At 46.4% G+C, this 21,527-nt stretch overlaps 1 protein-coding gene across 1 annotated transcript in view; it reads right to left on the bottom strand.

Annotated features, from left to right (window-relative positions):
- igsf21a (immunoglobin superfamily, member 21a) overlaps positions 1–21,527 on the bottom strand; it is a 205,024-nt gene that overhangs the window by 13,314 nt on the left and 170,183 nt on the right. Inside the window, exons 5-9 of the mRNA XM_048254468.1 lie at positions 10,918–10,920; positions 10,785–10,791; positions 10,212–10,318; positions 3,457–3,485; positions 2,662–3,154 (exon numbers count right to left, since the gene is read on the bottom strand). Of these exons, the coding sequence (XP_048110425.1) occupies positions 2,662–3,154; positions 3,457–3,485; positions 10,212–10,318; positions 10,785–10,791; positions 10,918–10,920 (639 nt within the window). The remainder of the gene's footprint in view (positions 1–2,661; positions 3,155–3,456; positions 3,486–10,211; positions 10,319–10,784; positions 10,792–10,917; positions 10,921–21,527) is intronic.

Genomic DNA, 21,527 nt, shown 5'->3' with positions numbered 1-21,527 from the left:
AAGGGGAAGGAGAGCGGAGTCTCTGTTTATCTTGTCAGTGACACATCACTCGTCCTCCCTCTCATTGCCACCAGTGCGGGGAGGAAGAGTGGCATGGCGGTGCCCGCCTTTGAAGTGATAATGGATTCCGCTGGAGGCCATCTTTGTTTTAGCGTTAAAAGCAGAAATTGGCGCCCGTGCACTCAAGGCAGTCATTAGCCATGCTGCGTTAGCGTTAGTAGTGCTTTGCTCTCCTCTCTATTTGCAGTTAAACAAACCAGCCCTCTGCATTTAACGACAAAAACCCAATACGAAGAGAGCGGGAGGTGTCTGCCGTAAGGTTTTGTAAAAATAGACAACGGGCTCTGACGCAGTTGGTGCGGAACCGTCAAGTCCAAATGTGTTCCGCGGCTCCTCACTTGGATTGCTTAATGTGGGCTGACTTTTTCAATAACGGTTGTAACTTAACTCAATCTAGCATCAGACATTGCAATGAATTAGACTGTCAGTCACTCACGGTTTTGCCTTCTGCCTTTAAAACCAGCAATCTGCCTGGCTGTAACACAATTAAGGCTCAAATAGAAATCAGTGTTGTTCTGAGTGCATCTGTCAGTGCTGACATAAGTGGGAGCACTCAGGGTAACGTGTTTGTGTGTGTGTGTGTGTGTTTATGTGTATGTGTGTGTGTCAAGGACAACATGACATAGGGCTTGTTTGTGTGTGCGTATGTGTGTGTATGTTGGTGTGTGTGCATGTGTTTGTGTATTTATGTGCATGTGTGTATTGTCTGAAAAGGCAAGGACAACATGACATAGGACTTCGAGGTCTGCGCAGTATAGACTTTGCAGTCCTGCTCCTGCCTGCATGGCCGGATTATCATGACCACGGGCCCTGGGCACAAAATCGGAATGGGACCCCCTCCCACCCCGCCCGCACACACACACGCACGCAGGCAAATAGCCAACAAGCACACAGTGTATACAGCGCATAAACCCTCAATCTAACAGGCTACAGATACGTATGTTTTGGTGCTGTTTCTCATGGATTAGCCTACCATTTTGAAAAAGTTTGAAAACTGTTAAAAATTGGCAAAACATTGATCATCTAGCCTACAAGCTGAAATTTGGTAGCCTAATGGATGGAATTGTAGACTACACAAAATCGGGGATTTCTCCTTGAGGAATTTTTTTGAATTCTGGCAGCTAATTGAACGTTTTTCACACAATTCTGGACAGAAACGTTAAGCTAAAGACAGGCAAGCTGCCCGTCTGGCTCATCCAAACCACACACTGCATGCGTGAATCAAACACTAACAACTTGGACAACACAATAAATGAGGATACCCATAAATAAATCTGCACTGATAAGATGTTTAATCGACAGAAATCAATTTAGTTTGTGTAGGCTATCACCTAGAAACTAAAGTCTTTCTAAGCAGCCCATCAGTGGTTGTCAAAGCTGCTGTAACCTAATGGTTGTGCTTTAAGATTAGTGAGTCTGGCCATGCGAGCACTCTCACGTCCCGTTACCTGCTGATCCAGTAATATATTCACCTTTAGCTTCGTCTCTGGTCAAAACGTGTGTCATATTCTATAGCATGTAAGCCTTGTCTGCATTAGATTGCAATCTATACCTGGCATTAACAAACACTAATGCGCCGCTTATGCGCGTAGTGCCACTAAATTATGTGTGTGCTTACTGCGCTACACTCAAAAGTTTAGACATAAGTAGATTTTGTGTTTGTAGGTTGTTGAAGTGTGGACTAACTGCTCAATTGTGTTCAAGAAACCGCTACGTTACCTAAAATGACATCTCCACACGACGAGTAGCCTAGTCTGGATGTTATGAACTGTTTCGACGTGATAGCTCGCCTTCACTCACTGAGCGTGTCAGTGTCAAAGCTGACGGCAGGCAGCATTTGTGCAGGCAGCTACAGACATGGTTTCTGACGTGATTTAACATAATATTTTGATCGAACGGGTTGCACAAATCTGCATATGATTAGGGAAGTGCGGACTGTCTTTGTAACGTGATCAAACATAATATTTTGACTGTGCCCAGGGCCCCTTACTGGTCCTGTGCCTCTGGGCAAGTGCCCAGTTGCCCTAATGGTTAATCCGGCCCTGCCTGCCTGCTCCTACAATATTCTGTCCTGCTCCCACAAAAATGTGTGATTTCTTGTCATTATGTCCCGCTCCCACCAGCTAAAGCCCACACAAGATAGCTATGCAGGAGGGACTTTCAGTTCTGCTTTCTGTCTCGCAAAAGGAGCACTTAACTCCACACACAACTGAGGAAGAGTGCCAGATGCCAGTTTCTTGGTTCTGAATGAAGGTTACCTGCCTACAAGTGGTGCTCTCTTCCTCCATCCTTCAGTTAGGCTGCTTGAAGCCTGTTTTTTTTCTGCCAAACAGAACATCCATCTGAATTATAATTATGTACACTACTTGAATCATTTCTATATTTAATTTTATGCACATATATATTTTGAGGGAATCAGCTCCTGCAAAAGCACCTCTCTCATCCCACCAGCACAGAGCTTTCAAAACTTGTCCCGCACCGCACTCTATTCTACTCCCACGGAAGTGCAGACCTCTAGCTTATGTGTGTATATGTGTGAGTGTGTGTGTGTGTGTGTGTGTGTGTGTGTGTGTGTGTTTGCATGTGTGTGTGTGTACTCACCCAGTATAACCTCTGTCTGCATAGGCATGGAGAGTGCCGGGTGCTTGACCTCGCAGCTGAACAGCGCGTCGTTGTCCACCTGCGGGTTGAGTGTCCACGTGAGCTTGGCCTGCACCATGACCGAGCCGTCGCTCTGCGGCACGTGAGTGCTGCTGAAGAAGTACAGCGGGTCGGTGCTCTGCACCCAGCGCGGGAACTCTCGGTTCACCACCGTCTCCGGGATCACCTCCGTGGCCGGACTGGGCTCGTGGCCGAGCGGCTGCTGACCCGCCGTGAAGCCGCCCCGGGGCTTCGGGCTCTCCGTGTACAGGCGCCCTGGCCGCCCGTCCGGCCCCAGCAGCGAGAGCGACTTCTGCAGCTTGGTGTCGTCCAGGTCCCGGCTGATGAGTGGCCGGGCCCCGCGCACCGCCGCCGAGCCGCCTCCTCCGCCCTCGTCGCCGGGCAGGGTGTACGAGATGACCTCTATCAACTCCCCATCCCGCTTAAAATACACCTGGGAGAGAGAAAGAGGGAGAAAGACTTGAAATGATAAGGCTCCATCTGCATTGTGAGTAGTTTGGAGATATTAAACTACGTTTTAGAATTCCATAGAGTTATATTGATAAGTGTAACAAGCCTCTTTAGAGATAATGTCCTAAAACGCATACAACTTCTCACTTTATGAAGTTGTCAGAAAATAAGAATATGTCAATAACTCAATTTTTGACAAAAATGTCACATAGCAGCTTATAATGTAATTCTAAGGGGACGATATGTGCATGTATGTATGTAGAAAGTGAATGTAAGAAGACTGACATATACATAGATAGGTAGATACCGGTACACTGGACAGAGAGAAAGAGAGAAAAAGAGACAATGTGAGAAGGACAGAGAGAGAGAGAGAGAGAGAGAGAGAATTAGAGAGAGTATGCCTGAGAGGATAAATGCTAAATTGAAAGGAGAGATAAAGTGGTGGCATTAATGAAAAATGAGTAAGGCATAAAGACGGCATTTTACAAGCAGAATAAGAATAAGATATTACATGGCTATGCAGGGCTTTAAGCAATGATTCTGAACTATTTGATGATATCCTAAATAGCTTGTGCCTCCATAATACTGCTATGGGAATCTATTGCTATTGCTGGTAAACCATTTGACTGGATGTCTTCTGCAAAACCTCTTATATTAAGATCAAATATAATTTTCTCTTCCCTATGTTGATGTACACAGTGTAGAAGAGTGGAAGAGCCAAATCCTGCGTCCGCTCTGGGACCTTTGGACATGTGAATTCAATTTGCCCAAGATCAAAGAGCCATTACTTTACACACACTGCATATCAGAGGGTCCCCGGGTTGGGATTTTTTTCTTTTCTTTTTTTTTTTCCATGGTGCCCTCTAACATTTGTGTGTGTGTGTATGTGTGTGTGTGAGTGTGTGTAGTAATTGTCAATGCGTGCTTTGATTTCTACACAACCTCAGGGGCCACTCTCTCTACTGGGTAAATAACTGTAATGAATGTAAACAAGTCTGACGTAAGCCGGTGCCCCAGAGTCCCCAAGTCTCCGTCTAATGAGTTTGCAAACACAGATCGAGACGGGGTCTAGCACTTCTGACTCCTGCTTTTAGCCCAGTGTATGAGTGCATTTGAGAATGTGTGTATGTGTGTGTGTGACTGTCTTCCTGTGTGTGTGTGTGTGTGTGTGTGTGTGTGTGTGTGTGTGTGTGTGTGTGTGTGTGTGTGTGTCTTGCACATTATTCCTGACTGTTTAAACTCAAGGATTATTTGAGGCTATTCGAAACACAGCTCATTATAAATGGAGTTTTGACTAAATCGCCTCCCTGTGCAGAGTGATACTCCCAAGGTGAGTCCAGGACATTCACAGATGAATAAAGCACGCAGAGATTATGCATGCAGAGTGACAAGGGTTCAGCCTTAACCATGATTTGAAGGCTGCCACAGGAAAGATCCTTGAGCACTTGGTTGATATACGTATGAGTTGAAATGAAAATCTTTGACGCACAAAAATGAGCGTCCAAGTGGTTCTTATATAGAAACCATTATCATATGTCCTCAGCTTATTTTAGATGATCATTGATCATTCTCAAAAATGAGCAGAGAAATGACAGCAGCCTGCAGTACACATGTTTCACCAGCGTGGGGAGCTACAGATCCTCCTGCGCAATGCATCACACTTCCTTAGGTGGGCGTGCTTGTTTGATGTTGCACACAATGCCAGCTTCTATTTCTAGATGAATCAGTTGTTACTGTAAGATACACAACATATATGAAATAAGACGTGTGTGTGTGTGTTTGTGTGTGTGTGTGTGTGCGTGTGTGGAGAGGGGATGGGGATGGGGGCAGGTGACATCTCAGTACAACTTGTTGGTGTATCGATGTTTGTTTTTACAAGGTTGCTAATGTGTTGTCTTAGTTAGAGGAAGGAGCTGCCACTTTAGCACAAGCTGTTGCACACAAAGTGTAAGAATACTGAGAGGAGAGAGATGCATGACACGCTGTCCAGCATGACGGGCTCACACTTATACCGGCACAAGGGGAGGTCAAATAGGCTTTGTCCATGCGCCGGAGGCAAAGGCTGTAGTAGTAAAAAAAGAGCATTGAATTGGGTCAGCACTCAATCTAGCAGGGGAAATTCCATTCTTGCAAAGGGTTACGGGTGCATGTTGTGGGCTGTGAATGCAGTGCACTCAGAAGCAGCATTCAAAGAGCCATCATTAAGCAATTCAGTGGCTCTCTTGGTGCGAGACATATTCTCTGTGACGGTGTATCTGCTGTTTTTGGAGGATATGGGTTGTTAATGGACTATTGTGTGTACTGTGTGTGTGAGGGGGGGGCGTTTGGCATTGTTGACTTTCATGGAGGATGGCTGACTGCGGACACTAGCAATCATGGCCCATCCCTTTGTGAGGTTTATCTCCACTCATTAAAACAGCATATGCCCATTGACACTTTTTTTATGAGCCAGTGATTGCCTTAGCTGACACCAAACATCTCTCTTCACTTCATCCTGCTGATTACTTTTCACAAATAATCACTGCAAGGGCTTATTCCATGCTGAGGTCATTAAGAAATACAATTCTTTCACCTAAACCGTAAGACTCATAATGAAGTCAGTGGGGGAAGAGTTCAAATGGAAGTCCTGCTGAACTGGAAGCACTAAATGGTGATGACCAGTGCTCTGACTGGGCAAAGGACTGCCCTGCGGAGAAAATCTGTCGTGATGACCCCGACGTGACTTTTTTTTCTCTGGTTCATTTGAGCTTTATCTTGCCATTTTTCTTCCTAATTGAAGATCAATGCATGTGTGTTCAGTGCATCTGGGCATATTTCTCGAGTCTAGCAGCTACTCACAATGATTTCCCCCTGGCCTTCAGGCTCCTGCTAATCATGTTCTATGGGTCCATGTGATAGCTCAACACGTGCAACAGTAATGAATGGGAATGCCAAGTCGAAGACCCAAGACGAAGACTTACATACATTCTTTTCTTCTACACAGCTACAGTAAGTTCTCCTATTGGTGCCCCATGTGCAGCCTCCTGGTGAATGCGTTAGTGTTTCCTGCTGAAATCAATTGTGTTCCTGTGTCCCTGCATTCTATACTAACAAACCATTGGCAGGTGGAGAAGCTGCAAGGTTTTCAGGTTTTTTAAGCTCTATACTGTGGAAGAGCCAACATGGTAGCCCACAACGATGCTGTGCAGCTTAAAAATGCTGCTGTATTCAGCCTACGGGTTGCTCTGAATAGAAAACTATGACTTTCCCCTGGTCTCACCCCCGTCCCCACCCACCCCCATGTGGGAAAAATAAATAAAATTACGCCTCCGTCGATGGAATTAAGCGACAGTGAGCGGAATGGCTTTCGAGTTTGAATGGATACTAATGAAAGCACCTGCTCTCCGCGTTGCTGCCAGTCACCCCATTTTCAACAGCAGCAGCTCAATTCAGGCCGACGAGGCAGGCAACAATGGCCCGCACTCACTTTCACCCCTCCCCACGCACACACGCATGCACACACACACACACACACACACACACACACACACACACACACACACACACACACACACACACACACATACACACTCCCAAGCCGCCACACCTGAACATTGTCACAATTCATTTACTGGCAGAAAGTGATGATGCAGTCATCACTATAGCGGTGCCGTGACCTGAAGCGCAAGCCAGGTGGCCGTGACTTCATCTAGCTTATTAGAGCTTGTCACTGTCCGTTTCCCTCTTAATCATGGATCAGACGCAACGCATTGGGCGAAAGTGCCCAGTCAGACTCCCTGTGTGTGCGTTGCGTGAAAATAAACCCTGACATCAGTGTGGAGGCTTGATGCATTTTTTTTCTTTTTCTTTCTGTCCTTTTTGCCAAGGTGTGCTGCGTTTCACACAAAAGACTTCTTTCAAAAGACTCACATCTAACGGCTGTCTATATATGGCACCGTGCTTTGATGTAGAGTCCCCTGAGTTCTGAATTCTGTAGTATTCTCACATACGCGCCTCATTCACTAAGACACCACATTAGCTTAACGCCAAGGTCTTAAAGAGTAGCCTGGCTGAGTAATTTGAAGGTGTTATTTAATGGTCTATACTGAAGGGAGAGAAAAGGGTGAAAACGGTGAGGGAAAACATTTAAAACATTTAGAATAAGCCGCGAGGCGATGACACTGACAAAGACTAAATGAGATTCATCAAAAGAGCGGAAAGACAGATGAGGCGTTTGAAGTTTTCCATGTGAAACTCGCCTTTTTCTGATGCTGCGCTTGATGCAGATATTTACCTTGAGGGAATGATGTGGGAATCCACTCACTATCATTACGCGACATCAAAAAAAGAAAAAGGACGGTGATCTTATCTTTGTGTGCTCAGAGAGTGAATATTTTGTGTGCTTCAGTCACTCAGAGCACTAGTAACTGAAAAAAGTTCCTTCCCACTTGCAGTAACACTTGTGGTCATTCATGTTTTTATTTTGAAATACTGCAAGCCAATTGAGCCTCAGAACCCTCAGAAAATGAAGCAACAGAAACAACAGTAAACAACTGCAGTCACAGTCACCTGTGGACTTGGGGAAGCTACGTTACCTCATTGCTAAGTTTAATGTTTTAAAGTCTCCCAGTCTGGGCCTGAAGTGCGCAGGTGAAACGTCATAGTGAGGGATTAAAGGCACATCGGTGGGCCTTCGGGGGGGGGGGGACCCCTCTGGGAGGGTAATCTTTCCCTGGAACGCTGTCAGGTTTTGTTTACACTGTTGGGCGAGCTCTGAAGCACACAGGCATTTACCGCCCGGCCTCCGGTCCAAGGTCTCCCGCGAGGAGGCATTACGAGTTTGGAGTGGACAAAGTGTTCTCCAAACTAAGTCAATTCACTTTCGGAAGTGCGCCGAGGCCATGTCAGCAATTCTAAGAGGAGGAACAGTGTGGGACTCCATAATTAGGCTCATGCTTGGTCATTTCTGCCCCATATTTACTCTCCTTAAACAGAAGAGCAGGAAAAAAAATGATCAGCACTAACCTTTTAATCTCAGTGTATACACAGCTGTCTCCCTCTTGCACTACCCCTCTCTATCTCCCTCTATGTACCTCTCTCTCTCTCTCTCTCTCTCTCTCTTCTGTTTGGGTCTCTCCACTCCTACCCCTTCCCACATATTCTCTCCATCTTTCACCATCCTCCACCATCCTCCATCCTCTCCATCCTTCACTTATTAGTTGCCTCACTTATCTTCCCATTCATTTCATATGCTACCTTTCAATGCGCAAACCCTTCAGCCTTTTCCGTCCATTATTCCACATTGTCTCTCTGATGAGGGTCTTTTCAGTAAGCACAGAATTAGTGGCGAGATGGAAGATGGAAGAAAGAAGACGCAATTTTGTCTAATTCCCTGGCACATGAGTGCAAGACACTCAAAAGTGTCTGACACTCATGTGACAGCTTCTGCCAAAATAACTGAATTGAGAGGATCTACTTCGACTCAGTTCTCATTAAACTTTGCGGCATATACTGTGTGTGTATGTGTGTGTGTGTGTGTGTGTGTGTGTGTGTGTGTGTGTGTGTGTGTGTGTGTGTGTGTGTGTGTATGTGTGTGTGTGTGTGTATGTGTGTGTGTGTGTGCCCCTTACAGGCCTCTATTTGATGAGTACAATGTACAGAAGCTAATAAGCGAGTCGTGTCAGATTAGCTGGGGGTGTTTGGTTGATGCACATTCATGGATTTCCCCTGAAATGGTCTGGTCAGTTTATCTGTAATTTTTGCCCATTTCTAAACCTTGAATGGATTGTAATTCTAATGTTAAATATAAATACTTTGCTGCTGTCTGCACAAACCTTTGAAGCGTGTGGAAATGTGCAATCTCCACAGGGCCTGCCACATGCGCGATCACATTCTTCAGTGGTATTCACTTGCAAATCCACTTCACAATATGTCTATGCTGAATAACACACGCCATAATCTGACAGACAGTGAAAAGCAAATACACACACCAGCCCCACCCACCCCCCTTTCCGTTGCACACACCAGACTTTAAGTCTCCAGCACTTGTGTGTGTGTGTGTGTGTGTGTGTGTGGTCACTTGTCATTACACGGTGTACCTGCAAGCATATTGGCGAACAGGTGTGCAGCGAGCAACTTTCGCTCGGTGTTTCGGGTGGGGACAATTGAAAGTAATGACTGTCATGAAAGCACAGAGCAGCAGTCCAACCTCACACACCCACACCGTCACTATCGCCCAACCACCCGAGCCGGACACTCATCGGCCTTGGAAGGCTGGTGAGCCCCCAGGCCATGAGAAATCATTTTTCACCCCTCGTGGCTCCGCCATGCTGGGCCATTAATTGCCAGAGACCGAGGCCTCGTGCGGCTTAGGAATACATTACTGGGGCCGCCCGCCAGGCGTGATTAATGATGGAGAGTGGCCGTGCGCAAGGCCGCACAAACTCCACATCGTGGCCACGTCACACTCTGTAGTGTCTGTGTGTGTGTGTGTGTGTGTGTGTGTGTGTGTGTGTGTGTGTGTGTGTGTGTGTGTGTGTGCGTGCCCAGTGTGACCCCAACATAACAGCTTTGTCTGAAAGCAAGAGGAGGAAGAGGAGAGAGAGCCTAAAATGACTGCCTATAGCGAAGTCTTTGTCATCGGTGAAAAAAGCATGTAATTGAATGGCGACTGAGATTTAAATTGGTTACTACCACTTACGTGCGCACGTGTGTGTGTGTGTGTGTGTGTGTGTGTGTGTGTGAGTGAGTGTGTGCGTGGGTGTGTGTGTGTGTGTGTTTGTGTGTGCGTATGTGTGTGTGTGTGTGTGTGTGTGTGTGTGTGTGTGTGTGTGTGTGTGTGTGTGTGCTGCATGTGCGAGGTTGTGTGTGTGTGTATGTGCGAGGTTGTGTGTGTGTGTGTGTGTGTGTGGTGTGCGCTGCAAAGGCGGTGTGTGTGTGTGTGTGTGTGTGCGTGTGTGTGTGTGTGCGCGGTTTCGCGCATGTGCGTGTGTGTGGCGTGTGTATGTATGTGGGACATTGAACTCTGGCTGGTGCATATTCTGAGCCTAGCTCTGACTCACCGTGGGTGCAGGTACTTGTTCTCCCCTTGCTGCACACCAGCGCGGAAGTTCCCCATGCCTGGTAGCTTTCGGCGGGCTGGAGGCCCTCCGCCACCACCGAGATGTTGCTGGCGGTTGAGGGGCCGCGGGATCACGCCCATTAGAGAGAAGAAGAAGAAGAAGAAGAAGAAGAAGAAGGAAAAAAAAACACATATTATAAACAAGGAAATAGCAAAACACCTTTTTGTTCCGTCTCATGTGCAGAAGCACTGTAATTACGGCCAGCCTTTTCTCCACGTCCCCTCGCGTCTTGTCTCATGTGGGCCTGTAGACACAGAAAACCCTCCACTCTTTCCTTCCGTTTCTCTTTCCCTTCGTCTCTCTCTCTCTCTCTCTCTCTCCCTCTCTCTCTCTCTCTCTACCACTCTCTCCCTCTCTCCTCACCGCTGAGCTCTCCAGGCTGTCTGATGTATAGACTGGTCTGGGCCTCTGTGCCATTTGCCATGCCGTTTCATCTGAGGCAGAGCAGTGCTGCAGAGCAGGACAAGGGCTGACGGGTCGAGACAGTGGGCAGGTCATTGCTTTGTTCTATGCTTTGGGGCTTAGGACGGGGACGACGGGGAGGGGGAGTGCTGAAGACGGAGACGGTTGGAGATGGGGTGAGATGGAGGGTGGCACGTGGCCCTGGGTGGAAGAGTGCTGGCACTCGGCCAGCGGCCTGCCACACGCGCTGTTGAGCTATTGATGCTAACTGCTGCTGCTGATGGACGCCCCAACTGGGCAGTGGGAAAGCAATGACGCTCGCAGAAGGAGATGAGGGCAGAAAGAGAGAGAGACAGAAAGAGAGAAAGAGAGAGAGAGAGAGATAGCTACAGATACAGACAGAGATAGGGAGGAGAGGAAGGGAGAGAGCGAGAGATAGACTGAGATAGTGAGGAGAAGAGGGGGAGTGAGAGAGATCGATTGATAGTGAGAGACATGGAGGAGGAGAAGAAGGAGGGGAGAGTGTAAGTGAGAGATGAGAGAGGGAGGAGGAGAGTAAAGAGAGAGGAGGGGAAGAGATGAGAGGATGACCATAGAAGGACAGTGGGGCAGCTCTAGGTTTCCCATGCCAGTTTCCCCACTTTTAACCCCTACTGTGAGAAGAAAGCAGAGGGCCAAAGAGATGATCATGCTCTGGTGGTCTCAGTGATGTGTGTGTGTGTGTGTGTGTGTGTGTGTGCAGAGATTGCCCAACAGGCATTCTCAGACAGCAGTCAAAGAATAGTGAGTAAGCGTGGAAGCTCTCCTCCCTCTGTGTGTGTGTGTGTGAGAGAGAGAGACAGAGAGAGAGAGAGAGAGTATGTGTGTGTGTGTGGATGCACAGTTTGATAGGGAGAAAACTTGTGAGTCTTTCTGTAGGACTGAATATATTTATGGATGTGGAGGTCTGTGTGCCTGTGCATTTGTATGTGGGTGCATGTTTCTGCGTACTTTTTTGTGTGCGTGGTGGACCTGTGTGCATCTCTGTATGACGGTGTGTGCATGTGCCTGCATATATTACTATGTGTGTGAGTGTGTGAGTGTATGTGCACGTGTGAGTGAGAAAGTGTGTGTATGTGTTTGTGTGTGAGGAAGAGAGGCAGAGAGAGAGAGATAGAGAGAGTTCATCATTGTCTGCTTGCTAAGTGCCAGTTATGGGGGCTGTTAAAGATGAAGTGTGGAGCGGCGGCACACGCTATCAGCAGCCCCACACTGAAACACACCCTGGGGAGTCCTGCAGGCATGTCACGGCAACCACGCCACTCCTGAGACGCAGAGCAGCAGCGGGAGGCAGCACACGGCGGGAAGGAGAAAAACAACAACAGGGGAGGAAACAGAATGGCATTAGGATGGAGGAGAGGAAACAGAATGGCATTAGGATGGAGAAGGAGAGGAAACAGAATGGCATTAGGATGGAGGAGAGGAAACAGAATGGCATTAAGATGGAGAAGGAGAGGAAACAGAATGGCATTAGGATGGAGGAGAGGAAACAGAATGGCATTAGGATGGAGAAGGAGAGGAAACAGAATGGCATTAGGATGGAGGAGAAGGAGAGGAAACAGAATGGCATTAGGATGGAGGAGAGGAAACAGAATGGCATTAGGATGGAGGAGAAGGAGAGGAAACAGAATGGCATTAGGATGGAGGAGAGGAAACAGAATGGCATAAGGATGGAGGAGAAGAAACAGAATGGCATTAGGATGGAGGAGAAGGAGAGGAAACAGAATGGCATTAGGATGGAGGAGAGGAAACAGAATGGCATAAGGATGGAGGAGAAGAAACAGAATGGCATTAGGATGGAGGAGAGGAAACAGAATGGCATTAGGATGGAGAAGGAGAGGAAACAGAATGGCATTAGGATGGAGGAGAGGAAACAGAATGCATTAGGATGGAGAAGGAGGAGGAAACAGAATAGCATAAGGATGGAGGAGAGGAAATGAATGTATTAGGATGGAGAAGGAGAGAAACAGAATGCATTAGGATGGAGGAGAGGAAACAGAATGGCATTAGGATGGAGGAGAAGGAGAGGAAACAGAATGGCATAAGGATGGAGGAGAAACAGAATGGCATTAGGATGGAGGAGAGGAAACAGAATGGCATTAGGATGGAGGAGAGGAAACAGAATGGCATTAGGATGGAGAAGGAGAAACAGAATGGCATTAGGATGGAGGAGAAGGAGAGGAAACAGAATGGCATTAGGATGGAGGAGAGGAAACAGAATGGCATTAGGATGGAGGAGAAGGAGAAACAGAATGGTATTAGATGGAGGAGAGGGAGAGAAACAGAATTTGGTATTAGGATGGAGGAGAGGAAACAGAATGGCATTAGGATGGAGGAGAAGGAGAGAAACAGAATGGCATTAGGATGGAGGAGAGGAAACAGAATGGCATTAGGATGGAGAAGGAGAGGAAACAGAATGGCATTAGGATGGAGAAGGAGAGGAAACAGAATGGCATTAGGATGGAGGAGAGGAAACAGAATGGCATTAGGATGGAGGAGGGAGAGGAAACAGAATGGCATTAGGATGGAGGAGAGGAAACAGAATGGCATTAGGATGGAGAAGGAGAGGAAACAGAATGGCATTAGATGGAGGAGGAAACAGGAATGGCATTAGGATGGAGGAGAAACAGAATGGTATTAGATGGAGAAGGAGAGGAAACAGAATGGCATAAGGATGGAGGAGAGGAACAGAATGGCATTAGGATGGAGGAGAGAAACAGAGATGGCGTGGGATGGAGAAGGAGAGGAAACAGAATGGCATAAGGATGGAGGAGAAGGAGAGGAAACAGAATGGCATTAGGATGGAGAAGGAGAGGAAACAGAATGGCATAAGGATGGAGAAGGAGAGGAAACAGAATGGCATAGGATGGAGAAGGAGAGGGAAAAGAATGGCATTAGGATGGAGAAGGAGAGGAAACAGAGATGGCATGGGATGGAGGAGAGGAAACAGAATGGCGTGGGATGGAGGAGAGGAGGAAACAGAATGGCATTAGGATGGAGGAGGAAACAGAATGGCATGGGATGGAGGAGAAGGAGAGGAAGAATGGCATTAGGATGGAGAAGGAGAAACAGAATGGCATTAGGATGGAGAAGGAGAGGAAACAGAATGGCATTAGGATGGAGAAGGAGAGGAAAAAGAATGGCATTAGGATGGAGAAGGAGAGGAAACAGAATGGCATTAGGATGGAGAAGGAGAGGGAAATGGAAATGGACTATCCAGCTCATCAGGTGCTTAACATGGCAGAGGAAGAGAAAGTGGGGAAACAAGTCAGTGCCAAACCTCTCTGATTTCCACTAAATCCCTCAGTAAAATCGGTCTCACACCTACTGCAATAGCAGAGAGAGAGAAAGAGAGAGAGAGAGAGAAAAGGGAGCGAGAGAAAGAGAGAGAGAACTAGATAGAGAAAAATACCAGGGAGATTTGGCACCCGGTGCGAAGCGCACATGGATGAGCGAGCAGATCGTGGACAGCGAGGGCCGTGGAGCTGGCGCCATTGTTGTACATCGCCAGACCCGCTTTATCCGTGACCAGGACGGATGAAGAAAAGAAAACCACACTTCCGGCCATCAAGTGATTCAGACGGCACGTCGGCTGCCAGCTTTTCATGACACTCCATCAAAGGTCGCCGACGTGGGTGGGCGCCGAATATTCCGGCGGCTAGATTATCACATAAAATGCTTATGTAATGTGCTTATTCCTCATTGAGTTGTGGGGCCTCGGGTCTGCTTGCTCTTTTTCCAATGACTCTGGGGAGGAGAAGTGGAGCGTGGAATCAGAGGAGAGGGTTAAAAGAGGAAACAGCAGGAGGAGAACGCCCGCAAAATAAAGCTCTGGATCGATCCCCCTTGTCTTTGTTTTTTTTTTTTCGGTTAAAACACACACACACACACACACACACACACACACACACAGAGCATCAGGGGAACTGGCGAGGGACCGGAAGCCTTTTCATGTGTCACTTTAACGTCTAAATCTATTTGGGCCTGCTGAGGAGCATGCAGCGAAGATTAATTGATTAAAATGAGATGGGAGGGGAAAGAGAGAGACAGACAGACAGACTGAGAGAGAGAGACAGAGGAGAGGAGAGAGAGAGAGAGAGAGAGAGAGAGGAGAGAGAGATGGAGGGAAAAAACTGTCTAACAGCCTGAACATTTTTGTTTCCTTACCACTTAATTGCTTATTGATGGCAGTATTGTAAGTGTGCTTTCTATGCAGGTTAGCTGCTTCTGGGAAGAAGCGGACCTGCCCCAAATTGAACTATGATTGGGCACCGGAGGAACCCCTCACAGATGACAGTAATGCACATGCACATGGCCAAGTAGCAGAATATTGGACGACGGTCCCATCAGACGGCTGCGTTCATAAACTCAGAGAGCTCCACAAACGTTTGCCAGGCCTGATTTATAGAGGAGCCCAGAAGAGATTTTACAGCTACTGTTGCTCTGATCTCATTATCCAGGCATCAACGTGATGGGAGCCATCATCTTTTTATATTAGACCCCCACTCGTCAGTATGCTAACAGCGGCATCACTTCAATGGAAAGCGCTATCCGCTTTAAATATACATTCAAAGAGCCACGCAAAAGTTTCAAACTGTGTTCTTACCCCGTGCAGAAAGAACTCAAAGACATGAGAAAGTAAAACCCATAATACACCTAAGTTGCAGGCAAGTGCTCAAGAGTTTCCTCACTGTTTTTGGAGTGTCAGTGTCACAACTCAACAAACGAAAAAAGGGAGGCTGTCACTTTTCTCTTTTAACGCTTGCTTTTCTTTCATTCATCTCTGTACTCTGGGGGAATCAAAGCACATCGTTGGTGGGGAAGCAATCTACCGAGGCACTGAGTCGCTGTCCTTGGTTTGGGTCACTCATCCCCAAAATGCTTTGATGTTAATTCATAACTAAGAATGACAACTGTGTCGGGGAAATATAGCAGGCTCGGCCTGATACACTAGGCCAGGGCAGCCGGTTTGCCTTCAGAAATGCCAACGTGCTCCAGGGCGAATAGAGGAGTCAACATAGCTGGTGAGGTCTTCAAACAGTTCATAAGTTCAATTCTACTCAGAGGATAAATTCAAGCACTAATTTCAGCCAAATACATGAATTTCTTCTTTCTCTACGTGTGTGTGTGTGTGTGTGTGCGTGTTTGTATTGTTGTTGTTGTTTTCAATGTGTGAACACACAAGCAATTATCTGAGAAGAGTCAACAACACAAAGCAACTAAAAACAAGACAGAGAAATCAGACAAATTTAGTCTGACCATACATTTAATGAGACCAGCTAAGATTCCCTTCCAAATGTGTGATTTCATTATATTGACAATATACATAATTCCCACCATTTAATTGATATAATCTATATGCTAATCAGAAACTTTCACTGAGAGGCAGTACAGATATAGCATCCACAAGGACTGCAATTACAAGGGACGTATGTATAAATGAGTCTAAACAGGCTATAGACTGGCAGACCACCTTCACAGCTCTCCAGCCACCCATGTGGTGGCAGCATCCCTGACACACAGTGTGCTTTATCAAGAATATAATCCTCTGGAGCATTTAATTTTCTGTGAGAGAAGGCCAACAATTGCCTCCTTCTTCAGAGTTGATTTCATCAGGCCTGTGTGCTGCCCCAGCCAGTAATTTGATGGACCTCTGTCTGTCCCCCCCTCTCTCTCTCCACAGCACAGGATAGATAGAGACATCTCCCTTTAATGGAATGAGAAACACTGGGTCTGATTAAAGACGTAATGCCTCTGGGATCTGCAGACCTTAAAGGAGCCCCATTTGCAAAGCTGGCGCTTTATATTATTACCACTCACTCCAACTTTTTTTTTTGGTGGCTGGGGAGTCAAGAAAAAAAGCCTCAATGAAAAAGCAAGGGGGAAGCAAATGCTTTGTGATGTACTCTGCTATCAGATATCACAGAGATAAATAAAAGTGGCATTCAGAGAAAAGTCTCACTTGCTTTTGATTCCACAGAATAAATCAGGGAGTTTATCATCCAGACATCATCGGGAGACTCCAATGCCTTGGCCTGAGCTGCTACAGCCACTGCTTCTGCCGTGTTTGTGCGAGCTCGGAATCTCAGAAGTATTCAGTGGAACTCAATGGGGGAGATTTTTGAAAACCAAAGAAACTGGAATAATCCTTGATGAAATATTTAAAATGATTAAAAGGCTGTGCTTGCCATGGTTGGCACATGACAATACCCTGTTTAATCCTTTTAAGGATTAATATAGTTGCTTGATGCGATAACATTTAAGCCTTTCATACTCCATATAATTGCACTCCCAAGGTTTCTCACACCTTTTTGCAGGATTTTTTTTGCGGCCGAGCGCTGAATATAAAAATGAAGACGGGCCGCATTTGAAGTTTATTTGCTGTGGAAAACACAGTTCTGTGGATTTGCTGTCTTGTCCTTGTGTCAAGGTCTTTTTTCAGGAGAAAAACAGTTTCCTTCATTTTCTTCCAAGCAGAAAGTCAAAATTAAATTTGAAATGCAAACTTAGTGAGCTTGACAATCGATTGTGTGCAAACTGGTAGCAATAAGTAGTTCAAAATGAATTGATTGATCCTCTGTTCACGAAAACCTTTATCTTCGTCAGTTTTAGCATTGAGTTTTCTGTCAACCTCGGGAAAATTACTGGCTCAATAAAAAAGATGACAACCAATGCAAAACGTTCCCACGGTACAGCCACCCTTCAGAGAAACCTTCCTCCTTTATCCAGCCCAGAATTAATTCTGTCAACTTTCTCCCCCACTTGGTATCTCATGGCTGCTTTATTTTTTTGTGTGTGTGTGTGTGTGTCAAGGAAAAGCATGTCACTGCTGTGGCAGGCTGAGACTTTTATGTCCTTAAAGCTCTTTTCCCCCCGTGGCACCTAACCCGACGGAGTAGCAGGCCAGAGAAAGGGCCGGCTTCCACATGCAAAGTCTCCTCTTCCAGGAGAGAGAGACATCCATGTGGAGCTATAGGACAGGTGCACCGCAGGGATGTACTGTAGTGATAAAATAAGGGGTGGGTAAACTATTAATTCTGTGATTACGGTGAAGTGGACTGCGCCATGCGGTATCAGATTTTTTTAAAAAGGCATTGAGAACATGTTTGATGATGGTGGACTGGTTACTGTCCAATGTTTATAACAATACCAGTGGTATTAAATGGTTCCTAGAGTGTTGATGAGTGTACATATTGTGAATGTGGATAATACAGTGTTATTTTTGAATGTTAAAAGTTGCAATTGGTGAATAGACTCTTTTGAGAGGTGTATAAACTGTAATAAGAGGTGGATAAACTCTATTTCTGAAATTTCAGAGGTAGATAAACTGCGTCTACTTGCGTTTAGCCTCCACTACATCTCTGGTGCATAGCCGTGCCAGTGCGGGAGAGGTGTGCATGTGGAGCACTGTCCAGGCCACGTGTAGACATCAGCTGCACGTACGGGACTCCGGCAAGTAGCTCACAAAAAAAAAAAACTGTTTTAAAACAATCGCACCTCCTTGTCTCTGGTGCACGGGCCTTTGAAGCTGCATCAAATGCATCTGACAACACGGAGCTCATCAGAGAGAAAAGACTCAAAAGACTCTGGCGAAGACACCAGGAGACCAGGGTTCAATTCTCTTTGACATAAAAGAAAGTTCCTCTTCTTTTGCGATTCACTTTAGGATTCCGATTTGAATGCCACAGACAGACAAGTGCTTTTTGTTTGCAAAAAACTTGGGCAGTGAAGAAGAATGAGTGAAGAAGAGAAACAGAAAGCTGGATTAATTTTTAAAGACAAGCACTCTGGCACCAAAGAAGCACATCCAAGGCAAACAGTTGCATACAAAAAAGTTTACAGACCCCTGTGCACTCCCCAAACTGAACAGTGTTCTGGGAAATGCGGTACAAGGCATTCACACTGTACCTTGATTGTTCTCTATTTTTTGCAAGACGCTGCAAAAGATTCAACTAAATGAATAAAGGTAAATGTAAACAATATGCCCGGCTTCACAGGCTAGAAACGTTTCCGACGTCACATGTGTACAGGGTCCCTACGGGCATTACACAGTCATCTGTAGCAACCTCTGACACCTCCCTTATCTCCTAAATAGAGGCAAGATTAGGAGTTCACTTTGATGCACTGACCTTATTCTGGAGTCACACCACTTAAAGCCAGCCAATAGAGCCTATTCATCCTGTGTAATCCAATCTAAAAAGGCTCTCCACCCTCTCCTCAACCCAGCTCTCTCTCTCTCACACACACACACACACACACACACACATACACACACTCAGCACCTCTGTCCTGAGAAAACCCTCGACCACACCTTCCTTCCCTCTTCCCCCACGTTTCTCGTCTAAGGAAGTGGGTCAACTACTTCCACTATTTCCATTCCTCCAGTGCGCCATTCAGACCAATGAGATCAACCGGCACCCCCATCATCATCCCCCACCTACTCGTTCACAGCTCCTCAAGCACCATTACCCCGCTGCCTTCTCTTAAAAAGGAAGGAAAGAAGGGGGGTTGAAAATAACTGCAAATGGGATTTTCAAGTTCGAGGAGCAGGGCCTCGTTTAGCAGCTCTCCCCGGGGACACATCTCCCAGGTCGGGTAATTAAAGGATTTAGAGCCCTGCAGAGGACCGGAGCGGTGGTGGAAGGGGGGGTTGGAGGGTGCGGGTGATGGGGTTGGGGTTGGGGTTAGGGGGCTGCTGGAAGCACCTTGCCACAGAGTTCATCCCTGTACCAGTGTGTAATTGAGATGTCACCGCGTCAGGCAGTGAAAGCAGAGGACCGCGAAGAAGAGGTGGCTCTCAAAGCACAAAAAAAACTAATTGACGGACAGTGACCTTTGCGTGGGATAAGAAAAAAAGTCGTTAACATAATCTTAAGAAGGTGGAAATTGTTATCAGACATTACTCTTCAAAAGAGTGCATTCCGTGGAAAAGGGGTAACTAAAAGATTGCTAAAGAGAGAGACATCCTCCAGACCTGTTTCCTCCAGTTCATCCATCTGGTGTTAAATGCATTCAACAAAATCCGAATAAATACATATAGAGCACGTATAGAAAGCCTATATAAATTTACTTGCATAAAACACGACGCCTACTCAGCGTATTACCATTTCTTTTTACATGGTGGTGTTCTTCATCATCTGTGGTTCACAGTTCACAGTATCTCCTTATTCATTCTCTGCTAATGTGGCGAACTCGCCAAGGGAACAACCCACTGGGACACGAGCGTTTATGAGCCCAACAGAATGGCACAGCATACATTATTCATGCCTGCGAATGACATAATGTCTTTCTGCTTCTTGCACTTCCCTCTCTCTCTCGCTCTCCTCTCTCTCCTCTCTCTCTCTGTTCTAATTCTTGTTCACTTTTGAGACACTGCGAATATGGTGTCAACTCCTTGTCTGACAGAGAGAAGCTTTTTCTCTTTCTGCGCACAGGAAAGGAGAGGGGGATAAAAAAGAGGGGGGTGGTGGTGTGGGAGTGGAAACGGAGCAGACCTCTGTCTGTCTGAAGTTTGCCAGATCCTAGGGATCAGAACGCCTGGCTAATGCTCCCCACAGATGCACATCATCGAGCCGCGGTATCAGACACGCATCTCTCCCAAGCGGAGTTGAGCGGAGCAAAAGGCCTCCGTCTTATTTCTGTCGTCTGACAGACGACGGGAGAAGTCTTCGGCGTTCCCGCGGGAGGTCGTCGGGCGAGGATATTGGAGTACACCCACCAGCTGCCGTGCGTTCCGGCGTGTTCTTCTTGGCACGGTGGTGCCGCTCAGATGTCGAAATAAGCTCCGCCGCCTCAGGATTGAAGGCATGAAAGGTGCATGTCGCTCACGCTCACCATGGGGCCTGATGGGTAAAAGGCGATGAGGAAAGATCATCACTGGAACGAGACGCAAGGCTGTGTGTTGACTTGACCCCTGCGTGTTAATGGAACATTAATTCACACTAGCTTTGATGTGTAGTCATTCACTCATTTACTAAATGACTCACCAACACTAGTCCACAAATGCGCCACACTAGTCTTCATATACAGCGATCCCTGCAGAGCCTAAATTCATGTGCTAAAGTTACTGTTCAGCAAACAGTTGTAGTGTGCACATCCCACCTTCTGGCAGGTGCAGGACAAAAGAAAACTATACTCATTTGAAAAAATATAATGTCCGCAACACTGCTATTGACTCCCAATTATTTATTGCAACGTTTCGACCCTGCTGGGTCTTCTTCAGGCAAATGGTGGACACTTTTGGTGAAGGGTGTAAGTCTTACAATCAGCTGACATACCATGTGATGTCGATTGGTATGATTGGGCCTAAGAGCCCCACTAGTCACTCAATTAAGAGAACACTTACAGGTATTACACAAACCTATACATTTCAAAAAGGGGCTTACAAAAATTAATATCCCCAAAGGAGTACATGGTATTGCTATCAACAGAAAAGAAAAAGAAAAAACAATCAGTGGATAAACAGTTCCATATGTACAAGCCTACCCAAACAATGAAAGGACATTAGCCCCACAGTTATAAAACCTGTAACAGTTTTTTTACCAGAATATACTACTACTACAAGAACGGTTTTATATCAAATTCCTCATTAAGACCATGGGGGGACATTGTATTTAAAAAGTGAATCCAAAAGGTTTCGCGTTGGAGCAACCTCTTGTCATGATCACCCCCTCTAGGTGGTTTATTGACCCGCTCCACCCCAATATATCTGAGGGCGCTGACATTATGACCGGCTAGTTTAAAATGAGCAGCGACAGGACTGCGCTCATCCCCTGTTCTAATAGTGCTCCTGTGCTCACTGATCCTGGTCTGAAG

The sequence above is a fragment of the Alosa alosa genome, chromosome 10 (genome assembly GCF_017589495.1).
Source record: "Alosa alosa isolate M-15738 ecotype Scorff River chromosome 10, AALO_Geno_1.1, whole genome shotgun sequence".
Classification (NCBI taxonomy): Eukaryota; Metazoa; Chordata; class Actinopteri; order Clupeiformes; family Clupeidae; genus Alosa; species Alosa alosa.
This window is presented reverse-complemented; position numbering and strand designations above follow the sequence as displayed.